The 21,458-nt window shown below is 36.8% G+C and overlaps 1 protein-coding gene across 2 annotated transcripts in view; it reads left to right on the top strand.

Moving 5' to 3' along the window:
* Nucleotides 1-12,937, top strand: part of CLPX (caseinolytic mitochondrial matrix peptidase chaperone subunit X) — a 54,443-nt gene extending 41,506 nt beyond the window's left edge. For both annotated transcript variants that reach the window (XM_037833686.1, XM_037833687.1), the window contains 4 exons: nt 6,328-6,627; nt 8,244-8,336; nt 9,581-9,687; nt 11,150-12,937. In XM_037833686.1, the coding sequence (XP_037689614.1) occupies nt 6,328-6,627; nt 8,244-8,336; nt 9,581-9,687; nt 11,150-11,240 (591 nt within the window). In that variant the 3' untranslated portion in view covers nt 11,241-12,937. The remainder of the gene's footprint in view (nt 1-6,327; nt 6,628-8,243; nt 8,337-9,580; nt 9,688-11,149) is intronic.
* Nucleotides 12,938-21,458: the final 8,521 nt, after the last annotated feature.

Consider the following 21,458-nt stretch of genomic DNA (forward strand, 5'->3'; position numbering starts at 1 on the left):
GTACACTTGGTGAAAGCAGTAGTCTGGGTTCGGAAACAAGTGAGTGAGCCTGGTGAATGTCCAGCAGCCATGCTGCGGTGTGGGGAAACCATGGGTTGGCGTTTGGAGGTGGACTAGTTCTTTTTTAAAAAAACCCGAAAGCGGCTGCAGATATGGCAGTGAGAACCACACAGTGAAGCGCAGCAGGAACAGGGTGTGCTAACACCTCAATATCTGGCATGGAAGATAGCCTTTCGTACACCTGCTGCTAATTGTCTCTCAGCAAGGAAGATAGAGGTTAGCCAGGAGGGGGAGAAAACCACGCCCCTTGCAGCCATCTTCACAGCGGGCTGGGAATGCTCCTGCCGAGCGCAGGAGCCACAGCCCAGAGTCGCGCCAAGAAACCCAGTGTGACAGGAAGTGTTTCCAGCAACATGATCACACGCCATGGTATCGGGCGTAGACAGTAGCCTTTAGTGCACCCATAGCTAATTGTCCCCGAGCTGGGAAGGTGGAGCTCTGTGACAAGGGGGAAATTAACACGCCCCATTCAGCCATCCTTACAGCAGGCTGGGAATGCCCCTGCACAGCCCGGCTGCCCAGAACTTCCCTTGAGGGATGGTGCGCACTTGTGACATAGCACAGCCATCCCTCAGCAGAGGCCCTAAGAAGGGCATGGCTGGGAAGAGGGACCCACTTGGAAATCCCAGGGACCATACGCCAATACCAAGGACTTGTGGGTCAGTGGCAGAGACAACCTGTGACGAGACCAAACTGAAGGTTTAGGCTCTTGGAACAGCCTTAAATCTCCAGGAACCCCTGGGAGGTTTGATTATTAAAGCTGCCCTGCCTCCCTAACTGCCCAGATACACGCCCCACATTCTGGGCGGACAGCACCAACAACACACTCAAACTTGGTGCACCAGTTGAACCCCACAAGAATCAGACCCCCACACACTACAAAGACAAAGTTGGGGAGAACTGACTTAAAGGGAATAGGTGACTCGCGGACGCCATCTGCTGGTTAGTTAGAGAAAGTGTACGCCACCAAGCTGTAGCTCGGACAAATTAGAGATTGGTGTTTCAATAATCCTTCATATCTTAAAAGAACCCTCTCAAGTAAAGCAAATGCCAAGATGCCAAAAGCAACAGAAAATTTTAAAGAATGTGAAAAAACCAGATGATATGGATAACCCAAACCCAAACACCCAAATCAAAAGATCAGAGAAGATACACTACTTGGAGCAATTAATCAAAGAACTAAAGACAAACAACGATAGCATGGCACAGGATATAAAGGATGTGAAGAAGAGCCTAGAAGAGCATAAAGAAGAAATTGCAAGAGTAAATAAAAAAGTAGATGATCTTATGGAAGTAAAAGAAACTGTTGACCAAGCTAAAAAGAGTCTGGATACTCATAGTACAAGACTAGAGGAAGCTGAATAATGACTCAGCAACCTCGAGAAACACAGAATGGAAAATGAAAGAACAAAAGAAAGAATACAGAAAAAAATAGAAAAAATCAAAATGGATTTCAGGGATGTGATAGATGAAATAAAGCATCCAAATTTAAAACTCATTGGTGTCCCACACGGGGAAGAGAAGGGTAAAGGTCTAGAAAGAGTATTCAAAGTAATTGTTGGGGAAAACTTCCCAGACCTTCTACACAATGTAAATATACAAATAAATGCCCAGCGAACTCCAAATAGAATAAATCCAAATAAACCCACTCCAAGACATAGTCTGATCAGACTGTCACATATTGAAGAGACAGAGCAGGTTCTAAAAGCAGCAAGAGAGAAGCAGTTCACCACATACAAAGGAAACAACATAAGACTAAGTAGTGACTACTCAGCGGCCACTATGGAGGCGAGAAGGCAGTGGCATGACATATTTAAAATTCTGAGCGAGAAGAATTTCCAACCAAGAATACTGTATCCAGCAAAACTCTCCTTCAAATTTGAGGGAGAGCTTAAATTTTCACAGACAAACAAATGCTGAGAGATTTTGCTAATAAAAGACCTACCCTAGTTCAGATACTAAAGGGAGCCCTACTGATGGAGAAACAAAGAAAAGAGAGAGAGATATAGAGAAATTTAACAGACATATATAGGACATTACATCCCAAGTCACCAGGATACACATTCTTCTCTAGTGATCACAGAGCTTTCTCCAGAATAGACCATATGCTGGGACATAAAACAAGCCTCAATAAATTTAAAAAAATGAATATATTCAAAGCACATTCTCTGACCACAATGGAATACAAATAGAAGTCAATAACCATCGGAGACTTAGAAAATTCACAAACACCTGGAGGTTAAAAATGAGGGGAAGATGAAAACATTCCCGAATAATCAAAAGCTGAGGGACTTCATCACCAGTAATCAGTCCGATAAGAAATGCTAAAGGGAACTGTGCAGGCTGAAAGGAAGGGACACTAAACAATTGACTGAAACCACATGAAGAAATAAGGATTTCCAGTATATATCACATGGTTAATATAAATACCAATACTACTGTATTTTTGATTTGTGACTCCACTATTTATTTCCTACAGGATCTAAAAGACATAAAGTATAATGATATATCAGTGGTTTTGGACTCAATAATAAAATATATAATTTTTGACAAGAACTACATAAAGGGGGAATGGAGGAGTGTAGGAACATAGTTTGTATGTCCTATTTAAGTTGGTATCAAAGAAAACAAGATTGTTACAGATTTAAGATGTTAAATTTAAGCCCCATGGTAAACACAAAGAAAGTATCAGAGAATATGATCATAGAGATGAAAAGTAGAGTATGGGTTACTAGAAGTGGGAAAGGGGCATTGGGGAATTAATAAGAAATGAGTGTAGGGTTTCTGTTTGGGGTGAGGGGAGAGTTCTAGTAATGGATGGTGGGAAGGTAACAGCATTGCAACGTTGTGAATGTGATTAATCCCACTAACGGAATGCTTGGGAGGGGTTGGAATGGGAAGATTTATGCTGTATATATGTTTCCACAATTGAAAAAAAAAAAAAAAAAAGACAGTCTAAATAGATAATGACAATTAAATGCCAAGGATGATCTTGGATGGGATCTGAGGATGGAGGAGAGGAGGCTCAAAGGGACACAGTTGGGACATAAGAAAAAAATGAAATATAGAATGTAAGCTTTGTATCAATGTTGAATTTCTTGAACTTCTTAGCTGCGCTTAATGTGATTGCGTAAATGAATGTTCTTGTTCATGGGAAATGTATATGTGAATTATATTATTTGTTCAAGGATGTGTGCAGCTTGCTTTCATATGTTCAGAAGACAGAGCAATAGATGGTGGATGATAGGGAGGGAGGGAGGGAAAGAAAAAATGGTGGTGTGACAGGATGTTTTTTTTTTTTTTTTTCATTTTTTTAAATTTTATTTTGAAATAAATTCAAAGTTACAGGAACAGTGCAGAAACAATACAAACCCCATACACAGCATCCCATGTCCCCCCTCCTGTTACCATGATCCATCAACTTTAACATACTGTCACACTGCCATTTCTTTGCATCCCTGCCTCCCTCCCTCCCTATCATCGATCTATTGCTCTGTCTTCTGAACATATGAGAGCAAGCTGCACTCATCCTTGAACAAACACTATAGTTCACATATACAATTCCCATGAACAAGAACATTCTTTTATGCAATCCCATTAAGTGCAGCTAGGAAGTTCAAGAAATTCAACATTGATACAAAGCTTACATTCTATATTTCCATTTTTTTTCTTATTTCCCAACTGTGTCTCTTTAGGCCTCCTGTCCTCCATCCTCGGATCCCATCCAGGATCATTCTTGGCTTTTAATTGTCATCTATTTAGACTGTCTTTTTTTTTTTTTTTTTTTTTAATCATCATTTTATTGAGATATATTCACATACCACGCAGTCATACAAAACAAATTGTACTTTCTATTGTTTACAGTACCATTACATAGTTGTACATTCATCACCTAAATCAATCCCTGACACCTTCATTAGCACACACACAAAAATAACAAGAATAATAATTAGAGTGAAAAAGAGCAATTGAAGTAAAAAAGAACACTGGGTACCTTTGTCTGTTTGTTTCCTTCCCCTACTTTTCTACACATCCATCCATAAACTAGACAAAGTGGAGTTTGGTCCTTATGGCATTCCCAATCCCACTGTCACCCCTCATAAGCTACATTTTTATACAACTGTCTTCGAGATTCATGGGTTCTGGGTTGTAGTTTAATAGTTTCAGGTATCCACCACCAGCTACCCCAATTCTTTAGAACCTAAAAAAGGTTGAATTTAGACTGTCTTTTATTTTTCAATTGTGGAAACATATATATAGCCTAAATCTTCAAAATCCACCCCCTCCCTAGCATTCCATTAGCGGGATTAATCACATTTAGAATGTAATGCTATCATCTTCCCACCATCAATTACTAGAAATTTCCCTTCACCTCAGACAGCAACCCTACACTCATTACTTAACTCTCCATTGCCCCTTACCCCACTTCTAGTATCCCATACTCTACCTTTCATCTCTATGGTCATATTCTCTGATAATTTCTTTGTGTTTACCGTGACAGGATGTTAAAGTTGCTGGATCTGGGTATCAGTGGAGGGGGATGGGGTATGCTGGAGTTCTGTGTATGGGGTTTGTATTCTTTTTGCAACTGTTCCTGTAAGTCTGAATTTATTTCAAAATAAAATTTAAAAAAAAAAGAAAAAGCACACACAAAAAAAGTTAAATTAAATTAAAAGGCTTTAGAATTGTTCTTATCCTTCCTGGCATATGTAAATATACTCTCTATAGTATATGTAGAATAAAACAGATTCAGATGATTGCTTAATGAATCAGGTAAACTAGTGGTAAAACAAAAAAAAAAACATAGAAATGAAACTTTTTCTCTTTTATCCTTCATAATTAAGTTATTCCTGTTGGTACAGTTTATGAGTTAAAATAGTCTATCTTTCCTTCCTAAACACTCTTCTCCTTGTCTTAGAAAAGCTAATTAGAGTTTGCTCTTCTAAATTAGACACTCCTTGTCTTTTGAGTTGCTAATTATTGTTCCTCATTTGCTTGGAAATGACTTCTAGTATATTTCTCCTGCTGAGGGCTAATGTACTTCATTAATACTAATTAGGATTTTCCTATTTTAGTTATGCTGTGTGTGAAGTTTTCACAGCTTTTTTGTTTTAACTTTTTATATTGAAATAATTTCAGACTTACAGGAAAGCAAAAATAATAGAGAACTCCAATATACCTACTACCCAGATATCCACATTTGCCAACTTGTAACATTTTGCTCTATTTGTTATATCATTTTATCTAGCTGGCTAGATAAACATTTGTGAGTAGGTTGCATACATCATGTTCTTTTACCATTTAATACTTCCATGTATATTTCCTAAGAACAAAGATACTCACTTGTAACTACATTAATTATAATTATCAAGTTCAAAAAAGTTTAACATTGATATGAGGTATATAATCTATATCCCAATGTTTTCTGTTGTCCTAGTGTCCTTTTGGGCATTTTCTCCTTCATTATTTGATCCAGTCTAGGATCATGTATTGCATTTAATTGTCATCATCTCTTTTAGTCTCTTTTTTAAAATTGTGGTAACATATATACAGCAAAAGATTTCCCATTTCAACCAAACCAAGCATAGAATTCATTGGCATTAATCACATTCACAATGTTGTGCTACCATCAACAGCATCCATTACCAAACTTTTCTATCACCTCAGAGACCCTGCTCCATTAAGTATTAACAACCCATTCCTCCACTTTCCCTATTCCCACCCCACCCCTGGTAGCCTTATTCTACTTTCTATCTCAATGAATTTGCATATTCACTTCATTTAAGCGAAATCATACAATAGCTGTTCTTTTCTGTCTGGCTGATTTCACTCAGCATGATATCTTCAAGGCTCATCTATGTTGTGGCATGTATCAGAACTTCAGTCCTTTTTAAGGCTGGATAATATTCCATTATATGTATATACCACATTTTGTTTGTCCATTCATCTGTTAATGGACATTTTGGCTATTGTGATTAATGCTGCTATGAATATTCATGTACAAATATCTTTTTGGGTCCCTCCTGTGAATTTTTTTAGGTATATACCTAGAAGTGGGATTGCTGGGTCATATTCACATCTATTTAGGAAAAACCGTATCAGGTTTCTTAACCTCATGGTAGAATGTGTTAAACTACATCTTTTCTAAATATGCCTTATTTCCAGATTTATCACATTTTAATTTTTTTTACACATTATATTTTAAATTCTGTTTGAATACCTACCTGCAAATTCATTCTGTTTTAATATGCATCATTTCTTTGGCAGTATCTTGGATTTGGAACACCATCTAATCTGGGGAAAGGCAGAAGGGCTGCAGCTGCTGCAGACCTTGCCAATCGAAGTGGTGAATCAAATACTCATCAAGACATTGAAGAAAAAGATCGATTATTACGTCATGTGGAAGCCAGAGATCTCATTGAATTTGGCATGATTCCTGAGTTCGTGGGACGGTTGCCTGTGGTAGTTCCTTTGCATAGCCTAGATGAGAAAACACTTGTACAAATACTAACTGAGCCACGTAATGCTGTTATTCCTCAGTACCAGGCCTTATTCAGCATGGATAAGGTTAGATTTTTATTTTTTATACTTGAGTTATATTTTTCTTGCTTTTGAAATTCTGCATTAATTAACCTAACAAATTAAAAAGCCATCCTGTTTCTCTGGAGTACTAGCCTGTTCCTCACTAAATGTAGAGCTAAGATTCAGGGAAGGCACATTATGTTACATTAGAACATTAGGAGTAGGTTTTATTTTTTCCTAATTAAAATGGTCATTAAAGCATAAAGCCCAAGGACATTATTTATAGAGATAAGTGATGCCAGCAGCCAATCCCCATCTACTCCAAGTCTTGATATTCTAAATGCTTTCGTTGTGACATACTGTGTATACTTTTACATACTTATGTCTAAGTGAAGTTTTATTAGCCCCCATTTCTACTTCTCTGCAACCAGAAGCTTGGAGGTCACTGTAACCTACATATCCAATCAGATATCACATGTTTTGGATTTTATGAGCTTAGTGTCTCTGAGTCCCCTTCTCTCCAGTGCCACTGCCACTACTTCAAGTCAAGTCCCTTTATCATTCTTCACTTTGACCTATATATATTTGGTTCCTAATTGGTCCCCTGCCTCAAGTGTGATCTCTGACTAACATCACCAAAATATCATCTTCTACTTCAAGAGTGGTCATTTTTAAATTATTGAGCATAGTGCCCTGCAGATAAATATTAAGTTCTTAACAAGTATTCATTGGATGAATAAACACAAAGCTAATGCTATTTCTCCCCTGCTTAAAATCCTTCAGTTGTCCTCTAGTCTTATTAGAGGCCCTCACTTTGGTGCTTCCTTAGCATCATGTGCATAAACTGTGCTGTAAATGCTCTGTAACACTAATCTGTCACTGTTCAATAGACTGTAAGTTCCTTGAAGGCAAGAGATGGTGTCTACTTCATCATTTAGTCTCTAATGTATAAGCATGTAGGGGTTCAATAAACATTAAATACAGTCTTGGAAAGTCTGTGTTAATCTAAAAAAAAAAATCTTCAAAGGTTTAGTACAAACATGATTCATAGTACTCATCCCTTCAGGTTAACTGATAAAAACAAGTGCTTCTTGAAGCGAGGTTCTGAAGCACCATGAAAGATAATTTCCTCACTTAAATTTTATATTTGCTGGAGGTAGTAATTAATAGCAACAGTTGTTTAATATCGGCATCTTGTGAAATTTGATGTTCCAAAGTATTTTGATCTTTTTTTGGATATTAAATTCTCAATTTCAACTCTACTATTTTAAACTTTGTGGTAATTTAGAAAGATTTGTCTGAAGTTTTACCTTTGTTCTATGGGATGTGATTAGTAACACTCTTTAAAATGTAGTAGGGACCCAATGAAGTTTTTTTTTTGTGAAAAAGTCTATGTCTGAATGGGGGGGATTGGGGGTAGGGTCAGTCAAGACGTAGATTCTGACCCTATCTGTGTTTCTGATTATCAGTGAATCTGCTTACTTAACCTTGGAGCTTATTTCCTTATCTGTAAATTCAGGGCATTTGTCCCTTTTAGTTCTAAAGTTCTGTGATTCTAAGAAGACCAGTAATGCTCAATATAAGTTAATAGGTTAAATACTATATTAGAAAAATATCATGATGATTATGTAAGTTCTCCTTTCTTTTGAATGTATTTGTAGTGTGAACTGAATGTTACTGAGGATGCTTTGAAAGCTATAGCCAAACTGGCACTAGAACGGAAAACAGGTGCAAGAGGCCTTCGGTCCATAATGGTAAGTTGGTGTTATACAAAAACTAGATTTCCTGGTCTGAATTTTGGGAATATTAAGCCTCCATGGTTTTCTTTTGGAACTATATCCAGAGAGTTGGCATAAGGTTGGGTAGTTTTTTGTTGTTGTTGTTGTTGACATTTTGGTCATAGATGTTTATATATTGCTCCATTCTAAAAAGGAACTTTACAACAAAGATATACACATAATATAATTAATGAAATAGAGAAAATCAGGATCATGGGAAAGAGAATTTCTGAAAATGCTATGTGGGTCTTTTGAATAAGCTTCAGAGCCCCTTCACAGGCCTGTTGAAATCCCTATTCTTGTTTGTTTGTAATTAAGTTATAGAGACCATGACACCTTACCCCCAAATTCTTCTGCATGCTGTGAACTCATTATTTTTATTTTGTTGCACATCCTAGGGACCCAGACTATTTTCCTTCCACACCTTCTCACTTCTTTAGAGTTCTCTCCCCTTCTCCCCAAGTCTGACTATACAGTAGGTTACTGTTTTCCCCTTGTGCTCCGAAAATAAGCATTTGTTCCTGCTCCCTTTAAAGGATTTCAGTTAAATATCACTCTCTCATCTCAATAGGCCTTTTTAATTGGAACTACACATTTATCACAGACAGTTTGAGAATATACTTTCTGAGGAGGTCGTGGACATCAGGTGTTACCTGTAAGGGACAGATTTATAAACATGTAAACTAGAAGAGTAGATGATATAGTTGACATTTTTAGGAATTTTGAGGTACTCAACCAGAATTTTCCTTTGGTTGGAATATAACCCAGCCTCTACCTCTAGTTTTCTAAAGGTAACAACTTTAGATCTACTGCAGCACTTCAGACAAATGCTTATTTGAAGTCATAGGTCAAAACGAAGACCTTGGCAGAGGTGACTTAGGACTAAACAGTTTTAAAGTAAGGATTACCAGTTGACTTGCTCAGTAAAGCCAGGTAATGCTTCTGAGGAACACCTGAGTCTGATGCGTGACCATGTTTATCAAAGTAGGCAGAATGACAGATAGTTTTCCCTTATAGAGTGACTTCTCTCTGAATTTATTAGAAGCTGATTTAATATGAAGAATAACAAAGCTCTTATATTGACTTTTTTAGCATGTTTCAGTCCCTGGCACAGAATTAGGGACTCAGTAATATTTGTTCAGTGAATGAATTCAGTTGGTGGCTTAAGAATACAAGTATTTTGTACGTTCCATGTAATTCATCACTTTTTATCTCTTTAGGAAAAGCTGTTACTGGAACCAATGTTTGAAGTCCCCAATTCTGACATTGTATGCGTGGAGGTTGACAAAGAAGTAGTAGAAGGAAAAAAGGAACCAGGATACATCCGGTAAAGTATATTGTCAAGCCAGAACAGATCTAAAATTTAAGATCAACTCCTTATTTCTATGGTTTATTAGTTTGTAATAAAAATTGCATAAAAACTCTTATATTCTTTTTTTAATAACCTTTTTTTATAATTCAATTTTATTGAGATATATTCACATATCATACTGTCATACAAAGTGTACAATCATTTGTTCACAGTACCAGCATGTAATTGTGCGTCCATCACCAAAATTAATTTTTGAACATTTTCATTACCAAACACACAAAAGTAAAAAGAATAAAAATTAAAGTGAAAAAGAACAATTAAAGTAAAAAAGATCACTGGGTGCTTTTTTTTTTTTTTTTTTTTTTTTCTGCCCCTGTTTTTCTACTCATCCATCCATAGACTGGACAAAGGGGAGTGCTTACATTATTAAAGGAGGCAATAATCTCATAAATTTTCTGTAGAAAAATCTAATTTGGGTTTATAAAATAGTATTTTATGAGTCTTTTTGAAAAATGATCAAAACTTGCCTATACTTTTTTCTCCTAAAGAAGAAATACCAAACGTGACATAATAGAAGAAATCCAAATGAGGAGATTAAAATGAATTTTGCTGCCAATTCTCTAATTTGTGAATGACTTGTTTCATGTCTTTCACGTGACCAAAACTTTGCTGACATAATTTTTTTCTTGGTGGTACCATATCAGTTGACAAATTCAACATATCTTTTACTCTTTTATGTATCTATTCCAATGTCAGCAAACTTTGTCGTAAAAAGCCTGATAATAAATGTCTAAAGGCCACACAGTGTATTACAATTACTCAGCACTGCCTTTGTAGCTTGCAAGCAGCCACAGGTAATACATAAGTGAATGAGCATGGCTGTGTTCCAGTAAAACTTTATTCACAAAAACAGGCAGTGAGCTGTTTCTATTTTAACTTGGTCACAAGTATGTCATGTTTTGTGTTCACTTACCTGCCAAGATAACTTTTGAGGCAGTTGATTGGTTTTGAACAACTTCAGTTACTTCAAAAAGACAGTCTTTTATTTTTATTGTTTACATGACTTTGATATGTGACTTTAAAAGGAATTGTGGTCTGAATCATAAATATACCTAATTTAAATCAAGTCAGATTTGGTTACAAGCCACCAGCTTCTTTCAGTAGCCATCTGCTAAATGTCAAGCACTTGAATTGAAATACCAGATTCTACTCTATTTCCTGGAGAAATGAAGTTTTAGGCCTTCACAATTAATGCCTAATTGTCAATTCATTTCAATAATTTGTTAGAGAAAATATTGGAAAATAACTCACAACTCTTGATTGTGTGGCCTAAATACTTCCCATGTTTCATCAGAAAGCAATCGTTACAGTGAAAGTGCTCTAAATGTTTCTGTTTTTTGAGTATAGAAATCTTATTTACCCTCAGTTTTTATTTAAAAACGTAAACAACCAACCAACTGATGGCTTTTCATTGTAGAGCTCCAACAAAAGAATCCTCTGAAGAGGAGTATGACTCTGGAGTTGAAGAGGAAGGATGGCCTCGCCAAGCAGATGCTGCAAACAGCTAAGCCGTCAGATTCCTGCCCTGTATATAAAGCTTTCCCTTCTTTTGTTTAGGATCACAACTGTCTCTACAGTCTGACATTAAAGGCTTTGGATCTATCTTGGGTATCATACATGATCAGGAGCCTTTTGGATGATTAAGAATCAGATCATGTATATTATTGTAACATCACATTGATTTATACAGAGGACATTATGTGTACTTTAATGACACAATGTTCAGAGATAAAAATGTACATTATCTTGGTTCTGTTTTTTAAAAATATGCTTTAACAATATTCTTTGGAGTTCTTTTAGGCAATGCAGGTGTTGAATAACTATGGATTTTACAATAATGTTACTCTACAAATGAGAAAATAAATTCTTTAAAATTAAAGATTGAGATAACATTCTTTAGCTTAACCTTTTTTCCATCCACACTTGTTTCCTGTAAACATTACAATTATATTCATTTTTAAAATTGGAACAGGTAGTTTCAAAAATATTAAAAATTCCATGAAAAAAGTACCATTGAAGAACCACATTTTGATGATTTGTTTAGCTGTATTCTTAGTCTTATCTGCTAATGCATAAATTAACTTTCTAATTGGTACCATAAAAAAGGTCATTCTCTTGCTGACTTGTCTGATTTATTTGCCATGTTTGATCCATTTCACTACCATGAGTGAGCAGATTGATTTGAAGTTTGGCTTAAATCTTCAGGAAAAGGCTATACATCTTATCCTATAAATAGCATGTAGCATCAGTGATAGTACAGCCATATGGCGAATGAAATATCATAATACTGTGTACCTAAAATACTGAGCTAATGTGTATCCGTTTTTTGTTTTGTTTGTTTGGTGCTGGATATTTGTCTTAATTTATTTGTCTAAGAACGTTAAGAAGTGTTTTGCTATCAGCAGAAGTGAATATGAATAACTAAAATATACGTTATTGACTGTTACTAGGTTTAGCAAAACTAAAAAGTGGGAAAAAAATTGGGACTTAAACATGAGAATCGTATTATTTGATTCCCTAAATATTAAAATATTTTGTTACCTTTTAAGTTTTATTTCTCCTCTATAATGTTGATACAAGTTTCTTTATTAGTCATTCAGGTCAGCCACATTTGAAATTGCTTAAATCAGAGTACATTTAAATATTTGTTTTCATCTTTGGTTTATAGACTCTTGCATTTTCCTTACCCCCTTTTTCTTAGGAAAAGAACCTTAACATATTAGCAAATTCTAATCCTGTTGATGAAGAGTTGGCCTTTCTTTGTAATAAAAGTGATATGAGACATCTTATTTATGGCTGGGATACAGCTTATTTATTCTGGAAAAGTATAGAAATGTGCTTTTGCAGACTATTTAAGCCTGGTAATTATGGTATGGAACAGAAACACATAGCCTTTTTTTTTAGTCGCCCTAGTAATGGTTAAAGTTCTTTTTAGGAAGTCTTTCATATTATAACTTTGTTCATTATTTTTCTCTTATAGCATCATCATTTTCCTTTTTGTAGAGTGAACATTGGAGTAGCTTCTAAACATTAAGTTTAACCCTACAGAAATGGACTGGGAGTTATTTTAGTTATAACAACTTATATTTGGTTTTGGAAGTTGTTAACCAAGTATAATTGATGTTTTTAAATCAAACACAATTGATTATAACAATTTGTATCTTGGAACTTATGTTTTGGCATTTGAATAAAACAAAAGGAGTAAATGAAAGCCAGTGTGGTGGTGCATCCATAATGCATGGGCAGGAGAATGGTGCCATTGACAGCAATAAGTATAGCCAAAGCTGTGCAGTTTTTAAAGGGGTGCAGATGTCTCATGAGCTGCTTTGTTTTAGGGATTGGTTAATCCTGGGCACTCTCATATCTGTCTAACAAGTTCTCCTAGTTTGTAGATTCCATAAACAAAAAGTATTATTAATCTTGATAATCCCTGATGCTTAATATGGAATCTGACACTAGGGACACAGGCCAAACTTTTCATTATCCTTTCTGGTCTAATAAGGGAGACAAACACAATTTTAATGCATTATAATAAGGGAGGTCAGGTATGTACCAGGTGTGGTAGCACAGAAAGTAGTAGCACACTTGGATCTGGAAAAACAAATGGGAATTTGCCAGAAAAGAATGGTGAAAATTAAATCAAAATCTCAGAAGTGTGAAACTTCCGAGCTTTAGGTGTTGAGAAATAGTCAACAACTATGACTTCTTGTTTAATTATATTCTTTCCCCTCCCCATCCAACTGAAGACCTTGCCTCTTATTTCATTGAGAAACCATCAAATGGGAACGCATCTTCCCACCATCAAATCTGTAAGTCTACCTGCTTTCTCTCCTGTTAAAACTGAAGCATCCCTCCCACCAGAACTCAAATCACTAATCATATGCTCTAGAATTCATCATTACCTTTTATTTCTCAGGGACTTTAGTTCTTTTGTTAGTGTCTCTACTGCATTATTAGTCTCACTTCTGAATTATTCCCAGCAGTATCTAAACATTGCCTAATATTTTCTGTCCTATAGCAAAGCTTCCAAGTTTATTTGTTCATTAGTTTATGTTTCCAACTACCTCATAAGTTCTAGAGAGAAGACCATGTGTGTTTTAACTCTAACCAGCATATAATACTGTGCTTCATATATTTGGTACTCCACACATTTTTAAACAATAGAATGTCTTGTATGCCAGGCTAAGTTGTAATTTATGCAGAGACTAATGGGACGTTATTAAGAGGGTTTTAAGTAGGGGAGTTGACATGAGTAGATATGCATTATAGATTGTCAGGAGGGGAAAGCTCTGAGGAAAATGGATGGAGGGGAACATGACTGGAGACCTACTCAAGAACACTGCTCCAGCACTTGCCTCTCCATGTCAGGTCTTACTGGTTTCCTCCTTTTTTTCAGACTGGTTTTTATCAGCATACAAACAAAAACAAAACTCCTTGGAACCCAAATTTCCCTCTACCTGATGCCGAGCTTGTACCCATTCAAAACAAAACTGAAAAGCTGGTCTTGTTTCCAATTCCCTTTCAGGCTTTGACTCTGAGTGAGATGAGAAGGTTTTGCACATAATCTGATATTGGTTTTAAGAGACCACTCTGGTTGTGGTGGAATAGAATAGACTGGGGGAGCAAGGATGGAATTAAGAACACAACAAGCTATAATAAGCCAAACAAAACATGATGTTAGTTTGGACTAAGGTGGTAGTAGTGGAACTGGAAGAAGTGGATGGATAGGTATTTTGGCAGATCTGTCTGATAAAAAGTGGTATCCCATGTTCTTTTTGGGGGAAACTGTTATAAAGATATCTGTGTTCCCTAAATTAATTTAAAACTTAATATCCCAATAAAAATTCCAGTAGGGTATTTAATTAAAATTAGGCAAGCTAATTTTAAAGTTCATATGGAAAAATAAACAAAAATTATAAAGAAAATAATAATCTATACTCAGTGCTTACTCTGTTCCCTCTGTGTTATATATTCATTGATGCAACAACTCTATGAGGTAAATAATATTAGCAATCCTTTTCCCGAGGTCATACAGCTAGTAAAAGATTAAGGATTTAAACACAGGTAGGCTTTTCTAGAGCACCTGTGCTTAACCAATATACCAAAAAATGAATAAAGAAGGACTACCTCTACTAGCTATTAAAAAAAATAAAAGTAAGTGTGGTACCAGTGCGTGGTAGACCTGTAGAACAGTTTGTAAAGTACAGAAATAGACCCTAAATACATCAGAAATTTAGTATGTGATAAAAGGTAACATTTCAAATTAGTGAGGAAAAGATGGAATATTCAATAAATTGTGTTGACAATTGGGTAGCCATCTGGAAAATGTAAAGTTGGATTCATACCTTACCTAATAAATTTTAAGATAAAAACTGAAGACTTTAAAGATTATTTAGTGTCATAAGAGTTTCTGAGAAGTTTGGGAGGTCCTTGGGAAATGAGATCAGACTCAATGATGACCCTTAAAGTATAGAGCTGGACTTCCCCAACAGGTCATCCTTCTTTAGGGTAATGGATCCTTCTAACTCATCTTCATGACTTAAGAAGTTATTAAGAAAGTACCTAACAAATTCTTTTAAATGCAATTTTACTGAGATATGTTCACACACTATACAGTCCATCCAGAGTGTACAATCAGTGGCTCACGGTATCATCACATATTTGTGCGTTCATCACCACAATCAAGTTTCGAACATTTTCATTACTCCAGGAAGAAAAAAAAGAAAAAAGAAGAAGAAAAAGAGAAAACCTAAAACATCCTGTACCCTTTATCCACCCCACCCCCCATCATTGATTCCTTGCATTGGTGCAGTACTTTTGTTACTGTTGATGAAAAAATATTAAGATATTACTGTTACTGTAGTCCATAGTTCGCAGTAGGTGTTTTTTTCCCCACATATGCCACTCTATTAACTCCTTGTACTAGTTCTGCACATTTGTTCTAGTTCATGGGGGAAATTTTTAAGTATTTATTCTGTTAATCACAGTCATTGTCCACCACAAGATTAACTGACTTATACATTCCCATATTTTAACCTCTGGCTTTCTTTCTGTTGATTTATATGACGCTAAACTTCACCTGTCAGCCATACACACTATTCAGCACTATTAATTATACTCACAATAATGTGATACCATCACATCTATCCATTTCGAAACATAGAAATTCAACCTAGTTAAAAATTCTGCGCATCTTAAGCAACAGCTCCCCTTTCTCTAGCCTTATTCTATCTCCTGGTAACCTTTATTTTAGATGCTATGTCCATGAGTTTACATAGTATAATTAGTTCATATTAGTGAGAACATAACAATATTTGTCCTTTTGTGCCTGACTTATTTCACTCAACATAATGTCCTCAAGGTTCCTCCATGTTGTTGCATGCTTCAGGACTTCATTCCTTCTTACTGCTGTATAATGTTCTATAATCTGTATATACCACATTTTGTTTATCCATTCATTGGATTGTTTCTATCTTTTGGCAATTGTGAATAATGCTCTATGAATATCATTGTGCAAATGTCTGTTCACATCCCTGCTTTCAGTTCTGAGTATATACTAAGGAGAGGGATTGCCAGATCATAGAGCAATTCTGTTCTTAGCTTTCTGAGGAATTGCCAAATCGTCTTCCAGAGCGGCTATACCATTTTATATTCTCACCAGCAGTGAATATGGTGTTCCTGTTTCTCCACATCCTCTCCAACACTCATAGTTTTGTGTTTGTTTAATAGTGGCCATTCTAGTAGGTGTGAAATGATATCTCATTGTGGTTTTGATCTGCATTTCCCTAGTAGCTAGTGATGAGCATCTTTTCTTGTGTTTTTTAGCCATTTATATTTCCTTATTGGAAAAATGTGTATTCATGTCTTTTGCCCATTTTAAAATTGGGTTATTTATCTTTTTATTGTTGAATTGTGGGATTTCTTTATATATTCTAATTATCAACCCTTATCAGAAACGTGGTTTCCAAATATTTTCTCCCATTGAGTTGGCTGCTTTTTCATCTTTTTGACAAACTAAGCACAGAAGTATTCAGTTTCGAGAAACTCCCCTTTTTCTATTTCTTCTTTTATTGCCTGTGCTTTGGGTATAAGGTCTAGGAAACTATCGCCTATCACTAGATCATGAAAATGTTTCTCTATATTTCCTTCTAGAAGTTTTATGATACTATCTCTTATATTTAGGTCTTTGATCCATTTTGAGTTAATTTTTCTATATGGAGTGAGATAGAGGTCCTCTTTCATTCTTTTGGATATAGATAACCAGTTCTCCAAGACCATTTATTGAAGATATTGTTCTGTCCTAGCTGAGTGGACTTGGAAGCCTTGTCAAAAATCAGTTGATCATAGACTGGGGTCAATTGCTGAACTCTCAATTTTATTCCATTGATAAATATGTCTACCTTTATGCCAGTACCATGCTGTTTTGACTACTGTGGCTGTATAATATGCTTTAAAATCAGGCAGCGTGAGTCCTCCAACTTTGTTCTTCTTTTTCAAGATGTTTTTGGGTATCCGAGGCTCCTTTCCCTTCCAAATGAATTTGATAATTAGCTTTTCCAATTCAGCAAAGTAGGCTGTTGGAATTTTGATTAGTATTGTATTGAATCTGTAGATCAATTTGGAAAGGCTTGAGGCTGTGTGACCCAGAGGGGTAACTTCACTGGCCAACATTTGGATCAAGATCATGTCATGTCTTGCAAACACTGGGTGAGAACCAGTCCGACCCAAAGCTGCTGGTCTTAGGGGTAGAGGATGGGCACTGGGAGCCACAGTCAAGTTCACTCACCACAAATTCTCAGTTGTAGTTTCTCTGTTTCTTCATTCAGCTCTTTCTTGCATGTTGCAATGGTCTTTCCGTGATCTCCCAAGCCTTGGAACTGTGGCTTTGGGCAGTTTCTGCCTATCCTCATGGTGTTTTTGTGGAGTGCTCCGTCTCATTATTCCACCGTCTTCCTGGAAGTTCAATAAAATTTTGATAGAAGAAAATTAAACATCACATCCATCATCTAGTTAGGTTGCTCAAAAAGTAACAAACCTTTGAAAATAAAAAATCTAATGTAATGCTGGAGCAATTGGACATCCATAGGCAAAAAATGTACCTTAACCTACATCTCACACCTTATACAAAAATTAACCCAAAATGGATCACAGACTTAAATGTAAAAGTACAAAACTTTAAAAAAAAACTTAGAAAATCTTTGTGGTCTGGGGCTAAGCAAAGAGTTCTTAGACTTGATACCAAAAGTGTGATTCGTAAAAGGAAAAATCAATAAACTGGACTTCATAAAAATTAAGAACTTTTGTTTTATAAAGATCCTGGTAAGAGGATGAGAAGATAAGCTACAGATGGGGAGAAATTTGCAAACCACATACCTGGCAAAGGACTAGCATCTAGACTATATAAAGAACTCTCAAAACTCAATAGGAAAAAACAATTCAGTTAGAAAACAGGCAAAAGGCATGAATAGATCTTTCACTGAAGAGGATATAGAGATAAACATATGAAAAGATGTTCAACCTCTAATCACTAGGGAAATGCAAATTGGAATCATAATGAGATATCACGAAACACATCTCAGAATGTTTAAAGAATAGTAACACAAAATCCTGGTGAGGATGCAGAGAAATTGGATCATTCATACATCGAAGGTGGGAATGTAAATGGTACATCCACTCTGGAAAATAGGTAGTTCCTCCTCCTCCTCCCTCAGTTTACAATCATCCACAGGGTACAATCAGTTGTTCACAGTATCATCATATAGTTGTGCACTCATCACCAAAATCAATTTTTGAACATTTTCATTACTCCAAAAAAAATTAAAATAAGAACAAAAATACAAGAAGAATACCCAAAACATCCCATCTCCCCCAGCTCCCCCCTGTTATTTAAATCTCATTTTTCTACCCATCTGTCCATATGCTGGATAAAAGGAGTTGTGAGCCACAAGGTTTTCACAATCACACTGTCACACTGTAAACTACATAGTTACACAATCATCTTCAAAAATCAAGCCTACTGGGTTGCAGTTCAACAGTTTCAGGTAATTCCTTCTAGCTATTACAATACATTAAAAAGGGATATCTATATAACGCATAATGATATTTGAACCCTCTCAGCCACAGAAACTTTGTTTTATTTCTCTTCCCCCTTTTGGTTAAGAAGACTTTATCGATCCTACAATGCCGGGTCCAGGCCCATCCCTGGGAGTCATGTCCAATGTTGCCAGGGAGATCTACACCCCTGGGAGTCATGTCCCACATAGGGGGGAGGGCAGTGAGTTTACCTGCTGAGTGGGTTTAGAGAGAGAGGCCATATCTGAGCAACAAAGAGGTTCTCTGCGGGAGAGACGCTTAGGCACAATTTTAAGTAGGCTTAGCCTTTCTTTTGCAGTAATAAGCTTCATAAGGGCAAGCCCCAAGACTGAGGGCTCCTAGGCAGCTTCTTAAAAGGCTAAGTGTGCAACTACCATATGAACCAGCAATTGTACTCTTGGGCATTTATTCTGGATAAATGAAAACTTAAGTTCACACAGAAACCTGTACACATGTTCATAGCAGCTTTTTCCCTTAATTGCCCCAAACTGGAAACAACCCAAATGATCTTCAATAGGTGAATGGTTAAACACACTGTTTTTCATACCCTGGAATACTACTGTGCCGGTTTGAATGTATTATGTCCCCCAGAAAAAGCCATATTCTTTGATGCAGTCTTGTGGGGCAGACATAATAGTGGGGATTAAGTTGGAATGTTTGGATTAGGTTGTTTGCATGGAGATGTGTCCCACCCAGCTGTGGGTGGTGACTCTGGTGGGATACTCCCATGGAGGCATGGCCCCGCCCATTCAGTGTGGGCCTTGATCAGTGGAGCCATATAAATGAACTGACTCAAAGAAAAGGAACTTAGTGCAGCTGTGAGTGACGTTTTGAAGGGGAACAAGCTTGCTAGAGAGGAACGTCCTGGGAGAAAGCCATTTTGAAACCAGAACTTTGGAGCAGACGTCAGCCATGTGCCTTCCCCAGCTAACAGAGGTTTTCCGGACGCCATTTGCCATCCTCCAGTGAAGGTACCTGATTACTGATGTGTTACCTTGGACACTTTATGGCCTTAAGACTGTAACTGTATAGCCAAATAAACCCCCTTTTTATAAAAGCCAATCCATCTCTGGTGTTTTGCATTCTGCAGCATTAGCAAACTAGAACAGATTTTGGTACCGGAAATGGGGTGCTTTTGCTGCTGAGTTTGCAAATACCAAACATGTTGGAACGGCTTTTTAAATGGATAAGGGGAATATGCTGGAAGAATTGTGAGGAGCTTGATAGAAAAGGCCTAAACTGCTTTGAAGAGACTGTTTGTGGAAACATGGACTCTAAAGATACTTCTGATGAGGTCTTGAACGGAAATGATGAATGTGTTGTTGTGAACTGGAAGAAAGGCGATCCTTGTTTTAAAGTGGCAGAGAATTTGGCAAAATTGAGTCCTGGTGTCAGATGGAAGGAAGAATTTGAAAGCAACAGCCTGGAATACTTAGCTGAGGAGATCTCCAGACTACATGTGGAGGAGATACCCTGGCTTCTCCTTGCAGCTTATAGTCAAATGCGAGCAGAGAGAGATAAACTTAGAACTGAACTCTTAGGTTCAAAGAAACCAGAAGCTGATGATTTGGAAAATTACAGGCTTCCAGTGGGTGGAATCCCAGAAGCTACAGCCCAATGTGAGGATGTAACCAAACATGGAACCCAGCCGCCATTTCAGTACAAGCCAAGATTGGAGATGGAATTAAGCAGAAAGGATTTGTGGAAAGTCCTATTGTCTGATGGCTTTGACCCCTGTGTGCTTTATGCAAAGCCAACAGAATTTTTACGAGATCTTTACAGACAGAGCCATTGCCAGTCTGGACTGGAGAAGACAGATCCAAAGCTAAAGGAAAAGTATGCCTTAGGACTGACCATGCCTATATTTGATTTTGATGGGATCTTGTACTTAACTATTGTTACTGAAATGATTTAAGTTTCTGTGATATTGTGGGATGAATGTATTTTGTATTTGGAAAGAATATGTTTTTCGGGGGTCCAGGGGGTGGAATGTGCCGGTTTGAATGTATTATGTCCCCCAGAAAAGCCATATTCTTTGATGCAGTCTTGTGGGGCAGACATAATAGTGGGGATTAAGTTGGAATGTTTGGATTAGGTTGTTTGCATGGAGATGTGTCCCACCCAGCTGTGGGTGGTGACTCTGGTGGGATACTCCCATAGAGGCATGGCCCCGCCCATTCAGTGTGGGCCTTGATCAGTGGAGCCATATAAATGAACTGACTCAAAGAAAAGGAACTTAGTGCAGCTGTGAGTGACGTTTTGAAGAGGAGCAAGCTTGCTAGAGAGGAACGTCCTGAGAGAAAGCCAATCCATCTCTGGTGTTTTGCATTCTGCAGCATTAGCAAACTAGAACAACTACTCAGTTATAAAAAGGAACAAACTATTGGCCCATTCAACGACCTGGATGAATCTGCAGAGAATTATGCCTAGTCAAAAAAGCAAATCCCAAAAGGTTATATATGGTAAGATTCCATTAATATAACATTCTAGAAAGGAAAAAATATTGACATGGACAACAGATTAGTGGTTGCCAAGAGTTAAGGAGGTGATGGGGACAGAAGGGAAGTAGTGTGGCTATAAAAGGGCAAAAGGAGGAATCCTGGTAGTGATGGAAATGTTCTGTCTCTTGAAAC

The sequence above is a fragment of the Choloepus didactylus genome, chromosome 4 (assembly GCF_015220235.1).
Source record: "Choloepus didactylus isolate mChoDid1 chromosome 4, mChoDid1.pri, whole genome shotgun sequence".
NCBI classification, from domain to species: domain Eukaryota; kingdom Metazoa; phylum Chordata; class Mammalia; order Pilosa; family Megalonychidae; genus Choloepus; species Choloepus didactylus.